General features: G+C 44.8%; 1 protein-coding gene across 6 annotated transcripts in view; it reads right to left on the minus strand.

Moving 5' to 3' along the window:
- The window catches only part of MYO1D (myosin ID), a 112,802-nt gene that overhangs the window by 75,328 nt on the left and 13,084 nt on the right, over positions 1-24,390 (minus strand). For all 6 annotated transcript variants that reach the window (XR_010616758.1, XM_065699256.1, XM_065699257.1 and 3 more), the window contains exons 2-11: positions 10,341-10,549; positions 9,395-9,488; positions 8,529-8,694; positions 6,929-6,982; positions 5,892-5,987; positions 5,432-5,548; positions 4,030-4,233; positions 2,804-2,949; positions 2,607-2,721; positions 1,744-1,914 (exon numbers count right to left, since the gene is read on the minus strand). Coding sequence is in view for 5 of the 6 variants with exons in the window: in XM_065699256.1 (XP_065555328.1) it covers positions 1,744-1,914; positions 2,607-2,721; positions 2,804-2,949; positions 4,030-4,233; positions 5,432-5,548; positions 5,892-5,987; positions 6,929-6,982; positions 8,529-8,694; positions 9,395-9,488; positions 10,341-10,549 (1,372 nt within the window). In the remaining variant the exon portion in view is untranslated. The remainder of the gene's footprint in view (positions 1-1,743; positions 1,915-2,606; positions 2,722-2,803; positions 2,950-4,029; positions 4,234-5,431; positions 5,549-5,891; positions 5,988-6,928; positions 6,983-8,528; positions 8,695-9,394; positions 9,489-10,340; positions 10,550-24,390) is intronic.

Here is a 24,390-nt window from a genome sequence, read left to right on the forward strand (position 1 = left end):
CACTTTAACTCTTTGGGAACAGCTTTGATCTATGCTGAGCTTTATAGTAGCCAGACAGTCTACAAAAGCAAATGATGAAATGAAATCAAGTCCTTCAGTTTAATTCAAGCTACAAGAGGCTGGTTTGGAAAGCTCAGGTTTCCTACAGTAGTTCTGGATGGGATGGAAGAAGACCCCTTAGATACACTAAAGGACATCTGCAAAAACACAAGAAGGGGAAAAATAATTATGATGCAGAGAGTTTTATGGGTCAATTTTTTCAAGGCTATATTGATCTGAACTAGAAATTAGCAATCCAGGAAGATACATCATACCCTCCCTCACCATTATTTATAGCAGTATTCCTTGTTTCCCTGTCAGGCAGTGCAAACAGTTTTCTGACAATGCCATCTCCTGCTGAGGGACTCTGCAACTGGCAATATTTTCTTTTAACGGTTCCTATGCTGCAAAAGAACCACTGAAGGTAAGGACTCAAACAAATTCATTAGGAATTTTCAGTTTATAGCATCCCATATACCCTATGAAATTCAGCCCTCTTCCTCTACTGCATCAAAGGACTTTCAGCCCTCTCCATGGTGGAACCACTTCACCTTTGCAGCCATGAGACCAAGGACAGATCAGAAACTGAACTCCTTTCTCCACCACCTTACCTCTTTTGAATAAACAGCTCCAGAAGCTGGACCACTTCCCACACAACCCCACTGTGGAGGATTTAGGACTCCATTCCCCCAGGGTTCATTGTGTTGAATTCACAACACACTGTGCCTAACTTATCTCCTGCTTAAGCCAGTAAAACCTAAGCTAACCCTGAGCAAGGTGCCCATTTGCCAATGGCAGGTGAGATGTCAGCTGAGCTGCAGCTAAAGGGCACTTCAGGAAAGCCATGGCTGGGAGGGAACAGTGGTTATTCTATTCCCATCCCAGCCTTTACCCAAACAAGCCGCATCCAGACCTATTGTTTATACTGAACCTCCCTGCAGCAGCCTTTAGCACAGATCTTACACAACGATGTTAATTTTGTATTTCTGACCTACATAAAACATTGTGCTGGGGTGGAAGGAAGAAGGGGGAATCAGCATTCCCAGTGATACATTTCAAATGTTTCTGAGCTGAGAGACATCAATAAACTAAAGGTCTTTATTTGATTCTGTGATTAATCAGGCTGGTGACCATGATTTCAGTACGCTGCCAAGCCAGAAATACATAAAGCCTTTTCATCAGTACATTCTACCAAAGCTAAAGCAAGGCTGGGGGCCTGAATGCTCATAGCAGCAAGAGGAGACAAGTGTGTTGTGCAGCCAATGGCGCTGAACACCAACCCCTCAGTGATCCTGCAGAAGTGTGAATAATTTCACTGTCACTATGTATTAGAGCAGCCTGGGCAGAGCACCACGTGTGCTCAAGCTGCACATCCATTGGCCACAGATGACATCATGATATGTCAAGACACAAGCTCACACTGCTTTTATGCTTGGAATAAAACTGATCTCACATTGGACATGCTGGAGCTCCCTCTGCCGGGAATGGGGCTGCAAGAGGTGACCTAAACCCAGACCAGCTCCATGGTCTGGAGCTGCTGCAGCTCTCAGGCACTGTGTTTCATACTCAATGTCATGATTCCAGCCTCAGCCACCCTTCAAGTGGCTTTTCCTTTAAACCATTTTTACTTATTCCATTACACCTTCAAACTAGAAAAGGTGCCACACAGGAAAGGAAGGCTTGATGGTACAGAGAGCAAGTTACCTTTCTGCTGGAGAAGTGAGCATGCTTCCCTAGCTTGTTGTTAAGAGCCTCGAGGAACATCTCATCTGTAACTTTTCCAACATTCATGCAGGCATCATCCAGAATGGAGATGATCCCTTTGTGCTGCTGCTCTACCAGGTCAACAATGACCTGGTTGTTGAAGTAATCAATCTGTAACAAACAATGAATGGGTAAATTTGTGATTTGGGTAGCAAACAAGGAGCACAGCAGTGCTGTCCTCTGAAGAAAAGGTACCATGTGTCTGACTGACAGCACAGGGCTCATCGTTCAGAGGGGAAGGAACAGCTTTCAGTATGCCGATCACTAATTCAGAATCAAGCCAGCCACTTTTTAACACCACAGAGCAGAGACGGAGATTTTTCAAACACCTCACATAAATCTCAAGACCTTTGCTAAAAATCAACTGTGACAGAATGCACTTTGAGGTGTCTTTTGAAATTCAGATGTGCACAGTCACCCCAGTGAAAACTGACATTGTGAAAGGCACTTGAACAGGAGAAATGAAGATTTTTACACTTTTAACATCTACAACCAGACAACATACATAAGCACTCAGAGCAGAAGCGCTCAGTGACGTGTGTGGCATCACAGAGATGCCACAAATGTGCTTTAACTCAGACCTGGAGTCACTCATTTTCCCACACCACAGCAAAAAAGAAGTGTGGTGAGATAATTGTGAGCTTCTGCAGCCTGGTTTCCAGATAGCAAGTCTGACAGTGCAGCTAGCACACATGGCCTGTTGACTTCAACAGGAGCCTACATGTAGAACAACTGTAGATCTGGGCCTTACGCTGGTACACTGCCCTCAGACCAACCTCTCTCTCCCCTGCCAAATCACTCACATGCTTCCAGGGAATTCCCTCTCGCTGGTACTCTTCCTGCTCCTGCTTTAGAACCAGCTGAATAAAGAGCTGCTGTAGCTTTTCATTGCAGTAATTAATGCAAAATTGCTCAAAGCTGCAAAAAACAGAAGGAAAAAAAAAGGATGAGTGCTGTGGGAACAGGGAAGGCACCTAACTGTGCCTTAGCAACAGCTCACCTGTTATTGTCGAAGATTTCAAAGCCATAGATATCCAGGACTCCAATGACTGTGTTTTTCCCGTGTACTGTAGTGTCATAGTTCTTCACTTCAATCACATCATTGATGTGTGTCACGATCCAAGCAAAGAGGCGCTCGTAGATTGCCTGCCAGGGAACAGACACTGAGGAGTTCTGCTACATCTGTTGTAGCTCTTTCTGGTAAATGCAACACGTGGTACTACAAAGCCTAATTCAAGATGCTGCCCTAACCACACAACAGCTCCAGATAACACTCTGCTCAAAGTGAACAGTACTGACATAAAGTGCTTCTTGTCTTTCTTCTCAAACTCATTTAGTTGCAGTCTCAGCCTCAACGAGGTCGGTAGGTACAGCAGCTCCCCTCAGTTGATTCCAGCCTGCTTTTCAGCTGCCTAATAACTTCCATTCTGAGAATTACTTAACAATATTGAAGAGCAAGTGAGAGGTCAGTTACAACAGTAACAACTGAACACAATGGCAGGAAAATATTCCTGTTCAATTCTAAAAATGTTCTGTAGGCACAGGCATCTTTGAAGTCTCCGTGTTCAAAATGTACTGGGAAGCTGTACAAACACAAAACCTTCAGAGAACAAGTTAATAACCACAGATCTTCATCACTTCATCTAATCTTCCCTTCATTTCTTAGTAAAGGAAGGACAATTGTCACTCCTTCTCTCATCAGTATCCTCTGCAAAAACAGAAAGCACTTAGGGTTCCCAACCTGAGCTCAAGGTGTTTCACTCTCTGCTCTCTGAATTCAACTGCTAAATGAATTCCAGAATCACATTGCACAAAACATTCAGAACAATGGGTTCCTGTTGCAGGGTCCAGCAAGCCAGGCTGGCAGGCAGCTCCCTCCCCTCTGCTGGCTGGGGTGAGGCTGTCTCCAAGCCAGGGAAGGTGCTGCTCTGCAACCCTCCTATAGAACACAGAAGCACATACATTCAGAAATAATCCCACATGAAGCACGGGCTTCCCATGTCTCAGCAAGCACTGTACTCACTGGATCACCCAGGAGTCCTACTGGGACCTGAGTACTGAAAAATGTTCAATTCCATAGGCAATTCAATGCTGAACACCTTCCTCAGGCATCACCATTCTTTGCTGTACCAAGTACAACTCAATCAAAAGGCAAAAGCAGAAGAAAAGCATCTGAGTTACTATCACATACAGAACTGGATGCAGAGAAAGGAGATTTAAACTCACTTTTGCAAAGGCATCTCTGCCATAGGTGGCTTCTTGTTCAGTATGTTGCTTGTCAATGACATCCCGACCTGTAGCTACAGTTCTGAACAACAAAGCCTTCTCCACCATGTCAGATTTTGTTGAGAGCAAGTCTGCAATGATGGACACAACCTTGCTGTTCTCGATCACAGGCGTGTCACCATCCACAGAAAACTTCAGGTTCCCCTGCAAGAATCACCAGGAGACTCAGTTTCTCAATCTTGCCTTTTACTAACACAACCCGCGCACCCCTAGTTCACCAGTATTCCAGCTGCTATTCAAGCCAGTGAATCAATCTCCTAACACATCAGAAGGGTTGGCCATGCAGAACCACACAGAGCTCCAACATCAGTGGGAGCAGCAAAGCCTGACTCACAGCAAAGCATTCCTGCTCAGGGTTTGGGAAAAACTTGTATCAAACACTGTCTCAAGATTTGGAGTCCAGCCATGGGAATTACATGAAGTATCAAGTACTGGATGGTATGTTTCCTTTTCACTGCAGCTAATCACAGAAGCATGAGGCTGCAGTTGTTATTGCAGTGCTACTGCCCACCAAAGCAACTTGAATATTCCAGGGAAGCTGATCAATGAACAGCGCTAATGGGATTGGACTGACAGCAGCTGCCACAGCAGAGCTGGTACTATATACCTGCAACTGCCAGGAATAAGTAGCAACACCACTGCACTGGGTGCTCTCACTCCCTGCCTGCATGGCTTAACTCTGCTCTGCCTCTACTCTTGCCCCAGCACGGGGGCACAACTGCCCCAAGGAAGAGGAAGAATTGGGAATTCCCTCATCCTGCCTACCTGCAGTACCTCTCTCCTCAAGGAAGCACAAGAGCTGAGCTCCAGGGACACTGCACAGAGTGGGAGGTTCTGTGGGTCCCAGGAGAATGCAAGTGAAGGAAGGATTTCCTCAGCATCAGAACACAGAGGATTAAGAGGTCTCCTGTATCTGGCTGTGCTCAAGTCTCCACCACAGGTGCTTCACCATCTCCCCAGCAAAACCACAGTGGTGATGGCAGGCATGAGGGCAAAAGGGGACGGAAGGATTGTGAAGTGAGAGCTCCCTACTCCCTCACTGCCAAACCCACACAAGTCCTTTACAGAACATTTAACAGCTTCCAGTACTTAACGGTATGTCTGGTTTGGGATCTGCAATACACAGAATAAATGTCAACTTCCATCGTTACTGCAGTGCCTATTTCGTCCAGGAGCTTCACTCACCACTGGAACAGTTCAGCTGTAAACTGTATACACTTTTCCAGTCAACAGATCTTCCAACTGCTTCTGCAGCAGGCGAATTGGAGCTGCTGGAAGAACAAGTGCCCTGACCCCTACTGAAGAACAGCCTACTCCTACCTGCAGAAGGCAGAGTGCTCACCAGGTGAAGGATGACAGCCACAATTTTGTAGACAGTTTCAATCTCCTCTTGCTTGAAGCCTATCACTTTCATGGCGTCAGCTACTGCTTTGAACTCTGCACCATCATTGATGGAACACTGAGGGGAAAGAGAGGTTTGGGACATGAATGGCTTAATGGAAGTCAGCGGAGAGAAAGCAAAGATTTTTACAAGCCCATGGGAAATATGTACAAAGGTGATGTCTCTCCTACTACATTTTCCTTCTTTTTATAAGCAGACACAAATGCAGTATGCACATGTACACACTTTGTCTTTGAGGGACAGAAACTCCATTGCAAAATAGCACACTGATGTCACTTTTCCATATTCATCTTGCAAATACTGGTCTCAGCTTCTGCCAGCTCAGCAGTACTTTGAGTATTCCAAGAAGCATTTACAATTTTAAGCTAGGTTACCCCTGACTCATTAGCAACACCCTCACCTTTATCTGTGCTCCAGGACAGATGTATTTGTATGCAGACGCATCCTTCTGTAGATGCAGAGAACGTAACATCTGGTCAGACCCCCCCTGGAGCAGCTGCACAAAGAGCAGTTTAAGAAAAGGTGAATGAACAAAATAAAATCCTTCCTTTTTCTCTTTCTTATTCATCTGCTTGAAAAGCAAAATCCTGAAATTATCAACTTAGTGCTATAGAAGCAGCATCTGGAGTGACAGCACAACACATGCAAAATACAAAGTCTGCATCGTTGTAGGGCTCTGACCACCAGCAAGTGACTTCCCAAATGACTGTCCTTTTGGGTGACACAACTGTTTAGAAACCCAGCCTGAACCTCTTTACAGAGCAGACACTTTTCCATCTGTGACATGCCACAGCTGTGTCTTGGCAAGCACAACTACTGCTATTCATAGGGGCTTGCCAACACGGAAAAGGCACATGAATGACAAAGGTGCTAACACACATCCTGGAGTAAAGAGTAAGGGTGAAAATAAACAAACCTGTGTTTGTCTTACTGCAAAACTGAGAATAAAGGTTATACCAATAGGTTATAGTAATAGGCCAACCATTTCCCCCAAAGGACACACAAGGGAACCACTATACAATATGAAAGACATTAAAAACACACACACACACACACACACACACACACAAAAGAAGAAAGCCACCTCGGTGTCATAAAATAGCTTCCATATGGACTAAAAGCCTCAAGAGAAAATAGAGGATTAGAGTTATTACAAATAAAACATTGAGTCAAAGTCCAGTATTCTACCAGATTTGTTTAGTCAGCCGCCTTTTAAGTTTACAAATGTGTTAATATGGGACTGAAGGATAGAAGAAAATAAATCTTCCCATGCTCCTTCCCTAGACCAGGCCTTGTCAAAGAGCTCAAGAACCAAAGCTCACCCAAGATGTAATAACAAAGGAACCCTTCGCAAAGGGGGTGAAGGCTTTAAATATTTTGCGTGTTATGTGTGGGAAAGGTGAGGAAAGTCATTTGTGTCAGCAAACCAATACAGACCTGGTAAAAAGAGTGAAAGCTTCTCTCTCCCGCCTGCTGCACAATCACACGAGACTGCAGGGAAACAGAACACAGAGGTGGGTATTCCTGGAAACAGGCATCCTGCCTCCCAGCCACCTCTTCTCAGCCACCAATGCATCGCTTCACCACTGCCAGGACAACCCCAAAATTAACCTTACTTCTTGGGAAGCCTGTAACAGGCACCACTAGCTATGTGTGACCACGGAGGTGGAAGTCTATGGTCAGAAAGACCAGCTGGTGGACCAGCTGCAATGTCCTACTTCCAGTCACATGGGGCAACTTGAATTGGAATTTCACTCTTTCATGAATTGCTTTCATGGAAGAGTCAAATAAAATGTCATTTTAGTTCAAGAGTTATTTAATTGCTGGGAAGGAAAATAAAAGGACTGCAGTGAAAAGCCCCATAGGACATAGTTAGGGTAACCACTTCTACTGCCCCAAGACAGGCTGGGCAGCAGCACCCAGCCACTGTACGAGCAAATGCTATCTCTACCAAAGGGCCCTGTTTTAGGGAGGAGGCGATAGGTCCATCTTCAGAGCACTCATTCCAAATCACTGTAAAACAGCATAAATAAGCAGCAGAAATTCAGTCAAGCAACGTTACCTTATTTCATGCTACAAGTTTGAACTAGGGAGAATGACACTGCACGTGTTCCTGCAGAGTGCAAAAATTCACTGTCTGGTAACTGCTGCTACTTGGACCAGAACCTCATCTGCTTTCAAAATGGAAACCAATTTAACTTGGTAGAAGACAAGAATATGAAATAAAGGATGAGGATTTAAGTCACGGCAGCTGCAGCCCTACCCCTTTTTTGCATTAGAGTATCACACGTTAAATGTTTGGGTTTATTGTTTTGTTCCTTAACATAAAGTGTTTATTCTGAATATAGACTTCAGGGAAATAAAGGGAAAAGTAAAAAAAAAAAAAAAAAACCACAAACAAAAAAGCATGTTGTGAGCAGATGCAGTCAAAGGGATAAATCGAAGCCAGACGTGTGTCTCTCACATAAGCAGAGCTGTGAATAGATCATGCCCAGCTTCTCTGGGGAGTTTTACATATTCCAATGTTTTCAGACACCACTGAATGACACAAATAACCCAATTATGCTCAGGATCACTGGAACAGACAGGACCAAATTTCCCAAAAGATCACACAAGGTTATTCCAGAAGAACACTCCTCACCCTACCCTCGCTACTTACAGCCCCACGTATTGGCTGCTTCTGTTCATCACTGAGACCTCAGTGGGGGGAACTTACAAAGGAGTTTTGCAGACCTTAAGTTAATCTCAGCTTCTGTTCTGGAAACAAAGCACATAGACTTATGTGCCCATAGGCTTTTGAGGAACACTAGTTCCTTAGAAGGTCAGCTCTAACAGTGGGGGTGGTAAAATAAGGGGCATTGCCAGTGCTTCAGCAGCATTTCAGTTACTCTTGAGGCAAAACAAAGCCTTAGACTGAAGGAGCTTCTCTGCCCTCATGTCACCTGCTGACACACCACTTTTGGAAGGCCTTTCTATTGGCAAAACACACATTACAAAGGTAACTATACAAAAGCCTCTAGAAGTGAGGGTGGTTTACCTTTTCTAGTAAGTAATTATTGATATGCCCCCCTATTGGGTCTCCTTTGAAATCAAAGTTGATATCCATGTATTTCCCAAACCTGCTGGAATTGTCATTCCGGTTTGTTTTGGCATTGCCGAAGGCCTCTAACACACAGTTGGATTTCAGCAGAATGTTCTTCACTCTGAAGCACAGACGGATGGAAAAGAGAACAGGGTAAGTTCAGACTTACATATCCAAATCATGGCAATCCTTTTTTGTGGCATTTCTCCAGCAGAGATAAGCTTTGATGGCAAAGTTCAAACTTTCAAGATAAACTTTTCCATGTGATTTTAGCAATCAATATTGTAAAATTCCTGATTAAAAGGGATTTGAAGAAGTCAGGCAAATGCCATAAAAATCAGCATCTAATTAGTACAAGAGACTATCTAATAACATGGTGCTCACCGTCATGGAATCCCAGACTGGTTTGGGTTGGGAGGGACCTTAAAGCTCATCAGGCAGGGACACCTTCCACTAGAGCTGGTTGCTCCAAGCCCCTGTGTCCAACCTGGCCTTGAACACTGCCAGGGATGGAGCAGCCACAGCTTCTCTGGGCACCCTGTGCCAGCACCTCAGCACCCTCACAGGGAAGAGCTTCTGCCTAAGAGCTCATCTCGGTCTCCTCTCTGGCAGGTTAAAGCCATTCCCCTTGTCCTGTCCCTACAGGGCCTTGTCCAAAGCCCCTCTCCAGGTTTCCTGGAGCCCCTTTAGGCACTGGAGCTGCTCTAAGGTCTCCCCTTAAGGAGCCTTCTCTTCTCCAGGCTGAGCCAGCCCAGCTCTCTCAGCCACAGAAAGACACCCATAAACAGAACAATTTCATTATTTCTCTGCAAAGCCCTTACCTTTCCACCTCAGCCCTCTGCCCTGGGTTGGTAATGGCTGCTATGTAATGCATAATATATTTACTGGCCTCAGTTTTCCCAGCCCCGCTTTCACCTGAGGGTATAAAAACAAAAGGTGACATAGCAAATGGAAAATAGCAAAGCAAATGAACAGTATCTCTTAATTCTACTCCAGAGTATTTGGGGGTTTTGTATTGCTTAGATTTTTTAAAGCAATTTTATTTGTGTGCACTTTGTACACAAAGTTCACACAAATACTTTTCTAAATACAGCCATCACCTGCCTGGTTGTTGCTGCTTTGCTGACTTAGAAGCAGCTAAGATGTAAGGTTGGTAAAAGGCCTATGGACACAAAGGATCAAAAGGAATATTGTTAGAGGAGAAGGACAGGCATGCAGAGGCTTGGCCAGCAGCAGCTCTGGGAGCTGCAGCACAAGAGGCTACTGTTGAGCACAGCAGCTCTGGTCGCTCTCTTTTCAGAGCTGCTGGAGCACAGGAACACCAAGGAAATGAAGTGCCAGGATCCAGATAGCGACCGTTCATGGTACAAGCCCTGCTCCCACTGTTTGGGCCACGACGAGTCACCAGTCTGGCCATCGAAACAGAGAACAAAACCTCGGCTTGTCTTCTAAGGGACAAAAATCAGCAGTTCTCTAAAGAGGCAGGAGCCATGCTCACCCTGACCTCCATTCACCCAGGCAGGGTAAGCAGAGAATGCGCAAGTTATCACTCTGCATGCACAGGTTAAGCTCATGACTGACACCAGCTCTTGAATTAGACTAGAAATAATTGTTAAGGCCTCCACAGACAGATTCAGATGCAAATAAGCAGTTTTAAAATTCATGAAGTTTTCTTTTATGAAATGCTGCCATTAGCCAAATCATTCTTCTGCTGCTGCCTAGAATTTCACAAAGTGCTCATCCGCATGCAAAGCTCTTTCAGCTCACCTGATATCACAATGCAGGTGTCTTTGGATCGCCTCTTCATCGCCTTGTAAGCGGCATCAGCAATGGCAAAGAGGTGAGGAGGCCTCTCATACAGCTCCCTTCCTCTGTACTGCTCAATCGTATCCCGCCCATAGATGTTCAAGTTTTTGTAAGGATTCATGGAAACAACCACCTCCCCAATAAATGTGTAAATCCGGCCTTTTTCAAACCTACCCGGGAGGAGACAGAAGGTGAAAAGGGAATCAGACACAGAGATCAGAATATGGCTTCTAAGCAGCTGCCATCACCATCATTTCATCAGGTGAACTCTTGAATTCATCACCCCACTGAAACTTCACAATAGAGCATTTACTATGGACATGAGCTGACCCGCGTGGCCCAGAGGGCACGTTAATGTACTACATACAGCTCTGATGTTACAAGCACTACAGACTTGGGCTCCCTTTGAATCTTCAAGGTCTAACCACATTTGGAAGATAACAAACCAAGATACAAGCCAAAAAGGAAAGCATGGCCCTACAGCTCTTGCCATTACTTTCCACTCCACCCTCTGCACAAGAAAGCACTTTGATATCACCACTGCTGCTAAGCCAGAAGAGAAAGCATTGTGAGAACATGTGGAAACAACCCAGAACTACCCTTTTCCTAAGCCCTACCTGGTCTTTCGTGTTCTTTCTGCAAACAAGACAGACAATAACTTGACATTTGTTTTTAAAAAGGTGCTAAAAGCTGTTTCCAAAGGAATTCCCATTTCAGTGAGCTATCTAGCAGGAGAGCACAGAGGGAATTTCAGATTAACGGCCAAAGGATTCGTACAGCATTTGCTTCTCAGGAGGAGAAAGGATGACAGCAGATTTAGAGCTCAACAGGCAAACTGTGTCATTTCTACCATTAAATACCTGCCTGTGCCCTGTATTTAAATCTTACAACATTAGATGGCACCACACCACCTCTATCGAGTGCAGGGGCCTTTCTAAGCCTTAAGGGACTCTGCAATTTCTAGCGTTCCTTTATGGAATTTATTACCACCCCCATGTGGTGACAGGCTTGACATTTCCTATTGTTCACTGGAGAATTTCCTGCAGCATCTTGGTGGTGTTGGCTTTTAGCAGGTGTAATAAAACTCCAGAAATCCAGTCTAGCAGCCAGTATTCCACTTCCTAAAAGTGATTTTGCTTCTAATTCCAGCTTCCTCCAGAAAGACTTCACCAAGAGACATAGCAACTGCAAAATGTCTTTCAGTTTTACCTGCAGCTAGTCCTGATACACATGTGCCAAGACATTAGTGAGCTTCAAATACAAAGAGATTTTCTATTTTAGCCATATATGCTGTTGGAAAGCTATAAAAACCATTTTAGAAGTGTTAAAGCCATTATAATTACCAATAACGACTGCAGCTCAGCAACTATCATAACAAAAAAGAAGGGTAGTGCACTGCACAACATGAAGCAACCAGCACAGAAGTCTAGTGTGAAATACAGAATCACAACCCAAGTCTCACACACTCAGTCCTTGTCATCTGCCACCCCTAGTTTGAATTCTTTGAAGCACAAAGCAACTGGGAATGGTGGTAGTTGAAAGATCCCAAACAGGCAGGAGACACACGTGGTGCAGACATCGGATACCAGGCTGCTCATCTCTTGCCCTCTCTGGAGCACATGAGGAACTCTACATAGACATAGGAGAGCTCAAGAAAAACCAAACACACACAACCCCATTTCTATTAAGGAGATCAAATCACACTGGGTCATACATATGTAATAGAAACTGTTACAAGGACATCAAACCCAGCAGAATCCTGCCCATCTTTTTGGAGACAGGACATCCAAAAAGGGCCGCTTGCCCAATGGAGAACATAGACTGCTCTCCAAAAGTCGCTGCACAGCAAGCACATAACCATGACCAAGGGCACTATTAGTGATGGAAATAAAGTTACAGCAGTGTCTGGATGAGGTTTTAAGCCCCACCACACCACCAGACACATGGCTGAAGGCTCACGGTCAGCACAGGGAGGTTGAGGGGGAGTGTTTTAGCTGCTGAGAAGAAAAAAAATTGTAAGACCTCCCTACTGAAGTGTTGTGCCAAGTCACCACCACAGTACCCAATACTTTGACCTCTTCCTTAAGTAATGAATTATGTAAACTTCCAGCAGCAGAGCACAGTTTAAGTTTCCTCCCTTGGCAGTTCAGTGGCCCCAAATGCCTCATAAGCAGAACCTCCAGATTTGCCTCTGCCCCCTGGCCAGATCCTCCAAAGAGCCCCAAGCAGAGCACAGCTCAGCTTTGGAGTGTCACTGCTGCAACACCAACATGTGCAGTGGTTTGACATATTGCTTGCTTTCTTCCCTGACAGCTCTCTGACAACAGAGCTCACATTTGGCCTCAAAGTCAAGTTTTAGAAGGTTTTACTAGACTGACAAGTTGCGGCTTCAATCTGCAGCAAAAGGCAGATGGAGATGAGGGATAAGGAGAGGGATGCATTTCTGGGCTTGAAAAATAGGCAGCCCTCGAGCTTGGCTTTAAGGATACAGTTTATGAACAACTGACACCCACATTTACCTCTCTCTTCATTTTTCTTTATTTCTTAGCACCCGGAGCTGTGCTTAGATGATCCTAAAAGGAGCTGTCGCTCCTCTCCCCTCCTTGCTGATAAAGCCTCTTTTCATCAGACAGCACAGCTCAGCACAGCAACAGGCCAAGAACAGCAGAGGCTGTTTTCCTGGCTGCATTGCTCTGGTGTGAGATTCCTGCCCTACCCTGCCCAAGAAGAACTCATGAAAACTTAAAAAAACAACCGACAGCAGCAGTTTGAGCTGGGAGGTACAAACTGTGTTAGATTTGCTGTTCTTCTGCACGGCAGGGTCACAAAGCCAGATGACAAAGCCACCCAGGGCTTTTGGGAAAGGCTCATCCATTGGGCATCACACTCCATCAAAGGAAAGCTCATCGACATAAAGAACAGTGTAATCCTTCACACAGAACTGGATTTCTGTCATTAAAAGCAATTTACAGCACATCTGATAAAAGGAACCCCTGTACCTACTCCTTAGGGTCAATGCCCCCATGGCAAACCTTGTTTTGTACCTATCAGAAAAATCATATCATCTTGTGCTGTGACACTGAAAAGACTTCCCTGCAATGATTCGAGCAACCTGTATCAGCATCTTCTGAATCTTCCACTAGCTCAGCAGCCAAAAGCAAAGTCACTGTATTTAATCCTTGTGTGTTCTTTTGAGGAGGAGCATAAGCTCTTTCATGAGAAGTTTTGAATACCAGTTTTTATTACCATGCTCAACCACCAATTGATAATGAGAAACTACAAACCAGTAAGTCACAGAAATTACCTAAAGGGATAGAAATTGTTGCCTAAGAAGGATGACTGCCAAGGCAACAAAAAAGGCTCTTACTTTGTTTTGTAGTTGTTATTTTTAGGGAAGGGAGTTGATAAAAAAGAATGTATCCCAAAATCCAGACATCCCATGTTCACATCCAACTGCCATTGGAAAACACTGCAGAAATCAGCAAAGTGAAGCAGAGATCTTCACCACCAGAGAGCACTCACATTTAGCATTTCTCCCACCTGACAAACACTCCAGTCAAAAACAAAACTGCTCTTACCGAGGAAATGATGCAACTTCAAATGCACTCAGTACAAATAAAGAGCTAGTTGGCACCATTTGGAACCCATAATGCAAACCAACATCTGCAGCATGCAGCCCATTACACAGAGGCACCAACCATGCGATCGCCACTCAACTGCTGCAGTTCAAACCAGACAGGGAATCATAGAATCATAGAATACTTAGGTTTGGAAAGGACCTCAAGATCATCTAGTTCCAACACCCCTGCCACAGGCAGGGACACCTCAGGGAATTTCTGATTAATCATTTACATCCTAACTCCTCAGTACCGAAAGATAAACAGAAACTTATGGGGCTCACAGCAGCTCTGCAGGACTATTGCTGTGTCCAGAACTGAGCTCACGCTGAGGTAACCTGTGCCAGCTTCCAGGGAACCAGTCTGCAGCGAGATCCCAGGCTGGGGCATGCCACAGCGCCTTCGGAACACATTTACCATCTCTCCCTCCATCTGTCTAATGTCTGAGGAGCAGAGCAACTGCTGGAAAAATCATGTCAGGTCACCAGCTGTCTCATTTGCTGTTACTTGAAGAGAGCTTAAGTGTAGCTATTGGCATTGTGGAGCATTTTCTCCTGGGAAAAGACCCTCTCTCAGCTGGAACTACCCCTTTCACCACTGCTCCCAGACTGACATCCCGTTCTGCTTTACCTACATGCAGACACACGAGAGCTTTCCAGCAGCAGCAGCAGGTGCTCAGTAAAGCTCCTGCCTCTCACCCCTCCCTGCTCCCAGTGCTACACAGATGCTCCAGAAACAGAACGTCTGCACAAGTCACAACACAGCCATGAGCTGAAGACAGCCTTCATTTCACTGTACAGCAGGGGCTTGCAGGAAAGGAACTGTTAACAAGAAAAGGGTAATTCCAGTAATTCAGGACAGATAAAGGAGCGCTACAGAGGCACCAGCCTGCACTGCCAGTCAACAGCAAACCCAGTACCCCTCAAAGTTAACAGAATAAAAGCTGATGGTTTCAAACTATTACCTGTTGCCAACTTACTCAGTAACTCCAAAGCACAAACTGAAACATTTCCTATGAGCATACTGCTTTTCTTCCTCCCTTCTTTGTGCATGGGAAGAAGGATCCAGCAGCTGCACACCTCTAGTGTGTGAAGAGGCACAATTCATTTTTCAGTTGCAAACACCCTGTATGGTTTGGGTTATTCCCCCAAAGGGATGCATAGATCTTAAGTTATTTTTTACCACCAAATATATATATATTTAAACCCCATTTCTGCAGGCTTTGGCTCTGTTCTTATTGTAAACAGGCATAAAGACATCTGATTAAAACTCATGTTCATGGATAGTCAACGATGGGCTTTTAGGATGTGTTTACTAAGGAAGGGAATTTAAGTAGACTTCTGGCAGTGAACCTGTATTTACCTGGGTTTAAATGTAAGACTACACAGCCAGCTCTGCTGACACAAAGAAGCAACTATTCTTCTACTTTGGGAAGTGAGACGACTTTGCTTTAAGCACACCCTGTGTGTGTCAGACAATTGTGTCTTCTATATGCCGCACCAGGTCTCTCTGCTAAGATTTCAGGGCAACGTAAAGAATTTATTCTAGGTAACCTGCAATAAACTCAGCTGTCAAGCGGAAAAGAATGACTTTTAAGTCTTTCAGTAAGTTGCTCATAAACTGAATTACAGCGAATCATCCTCAGCACAAGGGAACTCAGATAAACAGGATTTGTGTTGGCAGAACTAGAGCTAAAATATTCTGCACTTGGAAAAACAGAGCAGAAAACTGTCCAGTGTTACCTCCCTGTGCTGGGAACAATTCAAGTCTATCACAGCCCAGAATATGCATGTCTACAATGCTTTGATCCATCCTGAGGGACAGAAAAATAGGAACTGAAGTTCATTTAGTGCGCAGGTGAAGATTTTCCTTGCAGTTGTGCTGCATGGATCCAGCTTTCAGATGCTGCCAGTTGAACAAAATAGGAAATGCCATTCAGCGCGTTCTGCACCACTCCTTTCCTGTGCGAAGGGAGCAGAAAGGGCAGGGGGAGAAATACTTCATTCAGCTGCAATTTGCAGTCAGATTTGGAAAAAAGGTTACAAGAGTCCTTCGCAATGATGTCACAGGTTTTTTTGCTTTTTGCTTTTTTTTTTTTTTTAAAGAAAACAGTAAACTCTGAGTGACTGCTGCCACATCTCCTCAGCAAACCGCCATCTGAGCACACTGTAATTTGACAAGGCTGATTCAGCTCCAGCACAGCTGACCCTCAAGCTGCCCACAGAGCTTCGCAAACCCACTAGGTAAGGTGGGGGAAAGGAAAAGGAAGATGGATGCTAAGCTAGCTCTAATGAGCACTGAGTAACAGCTAAAGCTGTGAAATATAGCTAGTTAAAAATGGGACTAATATTCAAATCCCGCTCCTGAAACGTGAAGTTAAACCTTGCACTGAAAAAATGCCAAACCACTAAACATGGGAGTCACTGAACTCTCATTTCTATTTGCGTCAGACAGACCGAGCTGCCTCTCATCCAGCAGGGAAGAAGCTCTGCATCCTCTTTTTGCATGTCTACAAGCAGAGCAGAAGGCACAAGCAGCCTTGTAACAGATAATGAGACAAAATGCAGCTCTTTGGAAAGTTTCCAGAGATGCAGCATGTAATGCTGTGTGGTTTTATTCCCCTCCACATGAGAAAGTTGCTACTGAGCCCAGGTGGAGGGAAGAAGCTCACTCATGATTTCTGTGTCAAGCAGTAAAACTCACACTTTCCACGTGAACACTGTAAAATCCTGGTGCAGTAAATGACATTGCTCTGCTCTGAGCAGAAGGTTGCCCTGAATGACCTCCAGAGGGTGAATTATCCACTGATCCTATATCTGACCAGGAAAGAGCAGAACAGGCTTTGGAGAGCAACAAAGTGACTGCCAAGTACCCATAACCTCTAACTTTGTAATCTGTCAAATAAAAGCACATGATCTCTAGGACAGTAAAAAGAAAGCTCAAAAGTCAGGTACATGTGTCCTGGGTTCAGCAGTAGCAGCCGTTTTTCTCCTTAGTAGCTGGTGCAGTGCTGTTTGGGCTTCAATCTGAGGAAAACGCTGGTAACACCAATGTTTTCAGTTGTTGTATGTAACCTTTACTCCTATCAAGGACTTTCCAGTCTCATGCTCTGACAGTGAGGAGGGGCACAGGAAGCCAGGAGGAAGCAGAGACAGGACACCTGACCCAAACTAGCCAAAGGGGTATTCCATCCCACAGCTCAGCATGCCCAGGATAGAAACTGGGGGGAGTTACCTAGAAGGGCGAGATCGCTCCTCGCATCGGGCTGGGTATCAGTTGGTGGATGCTGAACACTTGTATTGTGCATCACCCGTGTTTATTGATTTATTTTCCTTTCCCCTTTTAGTTTTATATTCTCTCCCCTTGTTATCCCCCTTATCATTATTAGTACTGCTGGTAGCAGCAGTGGTTTGTGTTATACCTTAGTTACCGGACTGTTCTTATCTCAACCCATGGGATTTGCATTCTTTCGATTCTACTCCCTGTCCCCCTGGGGAGCAGGTGGTGGAGGGAAGAAAAGAGGGAATGAGCCGGCAGCTGCCTGCTTCCAGGGGAATGGCTTTAACCTGCCAGAGGGGAAACAGATGAGTTCTTAGGCAGAAGCTCTTCCCTGTGAGGGTGTTGAGGCGCTGGCACAGGGTGCCCAGAGAAGCTGTGGCTGCCCCATCCCTGGCAGTGGTCAAGGCCAGGTTGGACACAGGGGCTTGGAGCAAGCTGCTCTAGTGGAAGGGGTCCCTGCCCATGGCAGGGGTTGGAACTGGAGAAGCTTTAAGGTCCCTTCCAACCCAGACCAGGCTGGGATTCTACGATTTTGGTGGTTGCCACTAATATTCATTACCTAACAAATGATACTTTATAGAAGTAGGAGCCTGCCTGGATTCTTGGGCTAATACGTTGTCCGAAAAGATCCTGTTTAAAATCATTTCACAGGGCTCTGAGTTCCACTGGTCTAGAATTAAAAATAGGACAGTGTGGTCACAGTCATCTTGGCTGTGGAAGATGAGTTGTAGATATTTTACAGGTTATCTACATAGGAATTCTGAGTGGTACTTGTGCTGTCTGACAGTAGTATTTGAGTTGTCTCTCAGATGCTGAGTGGGAGCTGTCTCAACAGAACCCCCATGTAAAATCAAAAGGAAGTAAATGAACAAAACCTTTCCAATGAGAATTTAAAAGAAGAAATAACCCAGCACGTAAATCAAGTGATCTGTTTCAGTAATCAAACTATGTAAGCCCTTCTCTACATTGCTAATGTTCCCCTTGCATTATCAGGGTTTAACAGCTCATACTGTTGGCATTTAGAAATTCACTCCTTTTGCAAAGGATGATGAATGCATAAATAACAGCACTCCTACTGCTCAGATGGTTTTCCATTCCAAGAATGTAAAGTGAAGTACTTAAGACTGCTGTGCAAATACATTAGCTTATCGTGCCTACCGTACCCTGCATTTCATAGAATCGTAGAATCATAGAATACTTAGGGTTAGAAAGGACCTTAAGATCATCAAGTTCCAACCCCTCTGCCATGGGCAGGAACACCTCACACTAAACCATGTCACCAAAGGCTCTGTCTAACCTGGCCTTGAACACTGCCAGGGATGGGGCATTCACAACTTCCTTGGGCAACCCATTCCAGTGCCTCATCACTCTCACAGTAAAGAACTTCTTCCTTATATCTAATCTAAACTTCCCCTGTTTAAGTTTTAACCCGTTACCCCTTGTCCTATCGCTACAGTCCCTAATGAAGAGTCCTCCCCCAGCATCCTTACAGGCATCCATATCCACAAGCATGTTTGAAGAGTTCCCTGTATTGTTCCTTTTCTTCATCCCTTTTTGAAGTTGTCCTTTCAGTGGGAGGCAAAAAGAACCTGACGCTGAATCTGCCAGGTCAGTCACACTCATCACTTGAACTTAGAGCATTACACTTTGTTGTAGTGAAAAACTCCCTTTGTTTCTAAACCAAGCTTTGTGTAAAATATTTGTGGCTCTTTAATTGAAAGTGCAAACCTTGTGTGCCTGCCAGGCCTGTTCAGCACACAGGCTGAAGATCTGCAAACCTAGTTTTCCCCTCTGTTGGTTATGGCTTGCTTCTCACGTCAGCTGCCCGAAGTTGGTGGTGTCTGTCCTGCATGGAATGGTGTCAGTTATAATCATGGCTGTCTAGCCATGTCCATTCAGCAGGCATGGCAGAAGGGGATCCTTGGCAGAGGAGCTGATGGGCAGCTGTAGTTGGGATATCTTTATCTGCTGCTCTGCAACTCAGCGGCCTGTCTGCTGAAGCCCTTAGCTGGTGATCAGATGCTGCTGGGACAGGTCAGGAGCCAAAACCACAGGAGCTGTGTTAAATCACAATGTGCTGTAAAGCACAGAAATGCCTTAAGAAATCTGCCTGGCTTCAGGGCCAGAACACAGACAGCCCTGCTTAGGGACTAACTACTCACTATTTGTATTTAGATGAGACTGTGCAGCTCACTGTAACTACTCTAAAAGAAACCCTAGTTTTGCAGAAACATAACTCATATTTGTGCATTATTTGCATGATTTGTGTTGCCTGTGTTGGTCTAAATAAGGCATCTAATTTTATTTGAGCTCTAATATTACCACAGGGCTAAGCAAGCCTTTGGGAGTGCTTGCTGACACTGTGCTGTATCTTAACACTGCAAGATGATTCTTGGGGTTTTGGAAGCCTGTATCAAAACAATGCTGTATTCAGGATACTCCAGCAGCATTCACAGCTCAGCAATGGGCACGAGCTTAACAAATGCAGAACAATGAAGCATGTGAACATCAGCATCTCAGGGCAGCTGACTGCAGATGGAGTCTCCAAGCATCTGCAAAGGAAACCTGTGAAATATCATGGTTGTACCTTGGCACCATGGCTTGCGGGATAGATCAAGGTGTAGTTAGGCATGAGTACAGAGTTCTGTTAATTGTGCAGTGTATGCAGAAAACTGGGAAGGTGTTATAGGATATCATGGATGTGTGAGAAGGGGGTGGTGTAGAAAATAAGGCTGAAAGCCATCACCATGCAGTTGCTGATGAGGCTTCAGGTTATGTTTGTTTATACAGGACATTCTGTGTCAGGGTCAGCAGCAGCTATGGGAATAGATTTTGTTTCGTAGAATCATAGAATCCCAGACTGCTTTGGGTTGGAAAGGACCTTGAAGCTCATTCAGTTCCAACCCCTGCCACAGGCAGGGACACCTTCCACTAGAGCAGCTTGCTCCAAGCCCCTGTGTCCAACCTGGTCTTGAACACTGCCAGGGATGGGGCAGCCACAGCTTCTCTGGGCACCCTGTGCCAGCACCTCAGCACCTGCACAGGGAAGAGCTTCTGCAAGAGCTCATCTCAGTCTCCCCTCTGGCAGGTTAAAGCCATTTCCTCTTCTCAAAATACTTTGTGATTTGGAAAGCACTGGCAATCCATGTTTAGGTGTCTATTAGTGATCCACAGCGGAATACAACTGTCAACTATGATACACCATGAGTTCAGCCCTGTAAAACTCATGTACAATGACCACTCATCCAGTGAGAAGCAGCAACTCTGTCGACACTCTTACCCTAAAGTGTCCTTCTGTTAGCTAAAGAAATCCTGTGCAGGTCTGGCTTAAGAGTCACACCATTTACCACAGCTGTCCATGACACACTTTAAACCCTCAACATACACAGCCCTTTGTACTTGAATTTTAAATACTTCATAGATTGCAATGCAACAGTCACTACTACATGACTCTGAGTGTACACATCTAAATCTACACTGAGTACAGTATTTCCATTATATATATATATATATACACACACAGGCATAAAACTAACTTTATTTACACAAGGCTCCTCCTAGCAAATACAGCACAGGCTCTTCCAGTTTGCTCTTCTAACTGAAACTAACGAATAAAGTGATCACTTACACAGTCCTGTAGGCAAATGCATCTATAGCTTTGGGATACAACTAAATGGTCTGATAGACTTGCAGATAAGGACAGGGCTCAAGTGTTTCACTCACAGCACTTTTATGCAGTGCCAACAAAATTACTATAGATTCTGGTTTTGTCCAAATGAGAGTGGACTGTATTTATGAAATTACTCTTTTCCTCCTAAATACATTCAAGAGAGACTTACAGGAAAAGAAATAAAGTTTAGTTATATCCTGTTTTCATCTCTGGCCTTTGAGAACAAAGGAATTTGAGACTGCATATTGACACTCCTCTTGAGCACCCATTCTTGGGCATTCTAACTGGAGCAGACTGACATTAACAGATAAGGAAATGGCCCTACATATAGAAAACCCAGCCAAGCAAACAACAGGAAGTAAGGACAGTTATTAACATGATATCTTCAGTTCTCTCAAAGTCCCAGGTCAGAGTAGATAAAAACCAGCTAATTATTTTTTTCATTTCTTTTGGTCCAGCAAGCTTTGACTTCTGAAGCTACTTGCCTGTATAGTGAAATGTGTCTCAGTCCTAAAAGAATTAGAATTCAGCAGCAAAAATGCCAATGGCTCCAGGAAACGGGCCATGCAAAATCCTTCTAAACTGTGCAGTAACCTGAGACAAGAAAAATTCTTTCCTCAGTCCAGATTTGTTGATGTAACCTTAAGCAAGACAGACTAGGGATCCGAACCAGTTTAACACCACTTGAAGAGGCAGTTCACCTGGAAATAAATACCTCCTCTGGGCTATGGCTCATCGAATTCTGGAGAACAATAGGTACCCACCAGCCAAAAAGGTGTGCCAGGAGGAAGGATTCCTGCTTGGCCTCTGAGGGGCCAAGACACTGAGGGATAGCCCTGAACACAGGATCAGTATGTTAAAACAAACCAACCTATGCAACCAGGCAGCAACAATAACTCATCATTTCCCCTCAGCCAGCCAGTGTTGCTTTATCAGTGTTATTCCTCCAATTCTTCCACCTTTTGTTGGAGGGGTAAAGTGGTAGTGAGGAGAAGCGGAGACAGAAGGGAGGCTGGAGGGAGAGGAGGTAACAGACTGTAATTCCATCATCTCAGATTTGGGGGTTCATTTGCACTTTTAATTTAAACAAGCCAGATTTTGTTTACTGTACTTTCACAAACCAGTAGTCACTTCATCAATGACCATCTTTGGGCAACCTGTGCCAGCACCTCACCACCCTCACAGGGAAAAGCTTCTTCCACAGCACGTACGATACCATTGGCTTCACAATATACCGACCAAATGCTAATGCACAAGCTGCAGACACACATCCTACAGCATGTTCCAAACCATGCCCCAGAAAGCGGGACTGGTTATTTAAACACAGGCTCTTGCTCCACAGCACCAGTTGCTTTTGACAATGAGTAATTATAAGGCAAAGGCTAAGAAGATGGGCAGAGGTGATGCTTTCATCACGTGCTGCTCAGATCTAAGCAGTATATAATAAAACAAAGCTATCAAGGTAGACATGGTTTATTGTGAGGTGTCCCTGCCCATGGCAGGGGTGTTGGAACTAGATGATCTTAAGGTCCTTTCCAACCCTAACTATTCTATGATTCTACATTAAAAGCTTCTAAACTCCACCAGCACACTGGCCAAGTAGTGGCACCATTTTCAAATTACAGCTTGTTGGATGCCAGTTGCTTCAACACCACTGCAGTTGCTGAGGCTATAATCTTCAGTTTGCTGAGGAGCAGCAGCGTGCTGTGCAGCTAAGGCTTATTCATCAGGTTTGCAACTAGTAAAAATTACCCAGAGAAATAATCACAAATTCACAAGGGACCAATTCCTCCTGTTCAAACTGAAAGGACTGTCAAAATACCTGACCAGATTAAAGAACCGTTATTAAATCAATGGTATCAGCCAGTAACCTACATTAGCAGATTGCAAGCCTTTACAAGCCATTGCTCATTTATAATAGCAGCTTTATTACTGCTTCATGAACCCTGGAATTGGTTCAGGGCCCCCTCATGGTCCTGTTTCCCCTCACATTGGGGAACTAACCCATGGTAGCCAGCACACACTGTACTGTGCTGGAAAGGGCAGCCCAGGACCAAAGTGGGCCACAGCATGAGCAAAGGCAATTTTTTAGCTGTGACCATGGAACCAGCCAGACAAGCAAGTGAGATTTCTGGCAGCACCACTCTGCTGCCAGCTCCGAGATCAAAGTATTATTTCAGCTACTGACAGATCATTCAGTGAAGCATCCAAACAAAAGTCAGTTTTGAATAAAAAAGTCTGACATTATGGGCCTCATGCTGCCAGACAGCCCCGGGCAGAGCTGCTGCTACAGGCACTGCCTCCTTCACAGCTGGCACTCACCACCTATGAGCACAATAAAAAGCAGGACATGAAAAGGAACAAGCATCCTGTAGAGATTCAAAGTGAACAAATACAATAAAACAGCTGTAAACTAGTTCCAGTGACCTGTGGGCCACAGAACTCTCCAGAAGAGAGACCTGCACCTTCCTCCATAGCAAAATAAGTCTGTGTCAACCTGGTACCTTCAGTAAAAGGGGCATAACTTTGAAAACCAACTTCTCAGCTCGTGCTGCTGCTCTGTCAGCAGCTCACTGATGTGGTTCATCCCTTTAGTGCCTGATAAACCCCTAGTGAACATATGACAAGTAGTTTGACTATATGATACTAACGTGACCTTTCCCAAGACGACAGCTGATGCCACCTCACAGAGTACCATAAAAGCTTTGAGCAGGAAAAACACTTATTCCAAATTATCACCTCCAGCACTGGTAACATTCTCTACTTTGTGTTAGAGCTGAGAAGCTGGGTGAAACTTTGACACAGGTACCAAGAGCGCAGGACTGCTCTTACTGCTCAGGACAGAGGGATCTTTGTGCCAGAGCACTCCTCACGACTGCTCCTGGTCAGGGAGGAAAGGCACACAGATTGAGCAGGAGGGCTCAGGTGACATGAGCTCAGCAACAGAGCGCCAGGACCATCTTCAGTCTCTGTTCATTGCTATGGGCATGAACACTGGAGAACACAGAGGAAACCAAAGTTTACATTCATCACAGTCATGAAACATCAGCTGAACAGTTCATACAAATTATAAAATGACTTAAGGGGAGGTAAAGGAAGTAAGTTTCCAAAACAGGCTTAGACACTAATGTGAAACTCCAAGATGCATTCACTGCTCCTGATACAATCTAGTTCTCATCAAGCTTTGCTTTCACAGAATTTGAATGTGTGAAGAGGTCAAGAATGACCCAATGAGGAGCTGCTCCCCAGAGCCTTCCCTAGTGCTGCTCTAAGGCACAGTTTCTCCAAAACTTAAAATACATCCAGGATCTTGAGAAATCCTGTGCTTCCAGCATAGTTCAGGGAACACGGAACATTCTCAGTGCCAGACCTTTTCTCTCCTGCTGCAGCTGAGCAGGACATAGGCACAGCACTAGCCCTTAGCAGTCACCTGCCACTGTGCTGG

The sequence above is a fragment of the Lathamus discolor genome, chromosome 20 (genome assembly GCF_037157495.1).
Source record: "Lathamus discolor isolate bLatDis1 chromosome 20, bLatDis1.hap1, whole genome shotgun sequence".
NCBI lineage: Eukaryota > Metazoa > Chordata > Aves > Psittaciformes > Psittacidae > Lathamus > Lathamus discolor.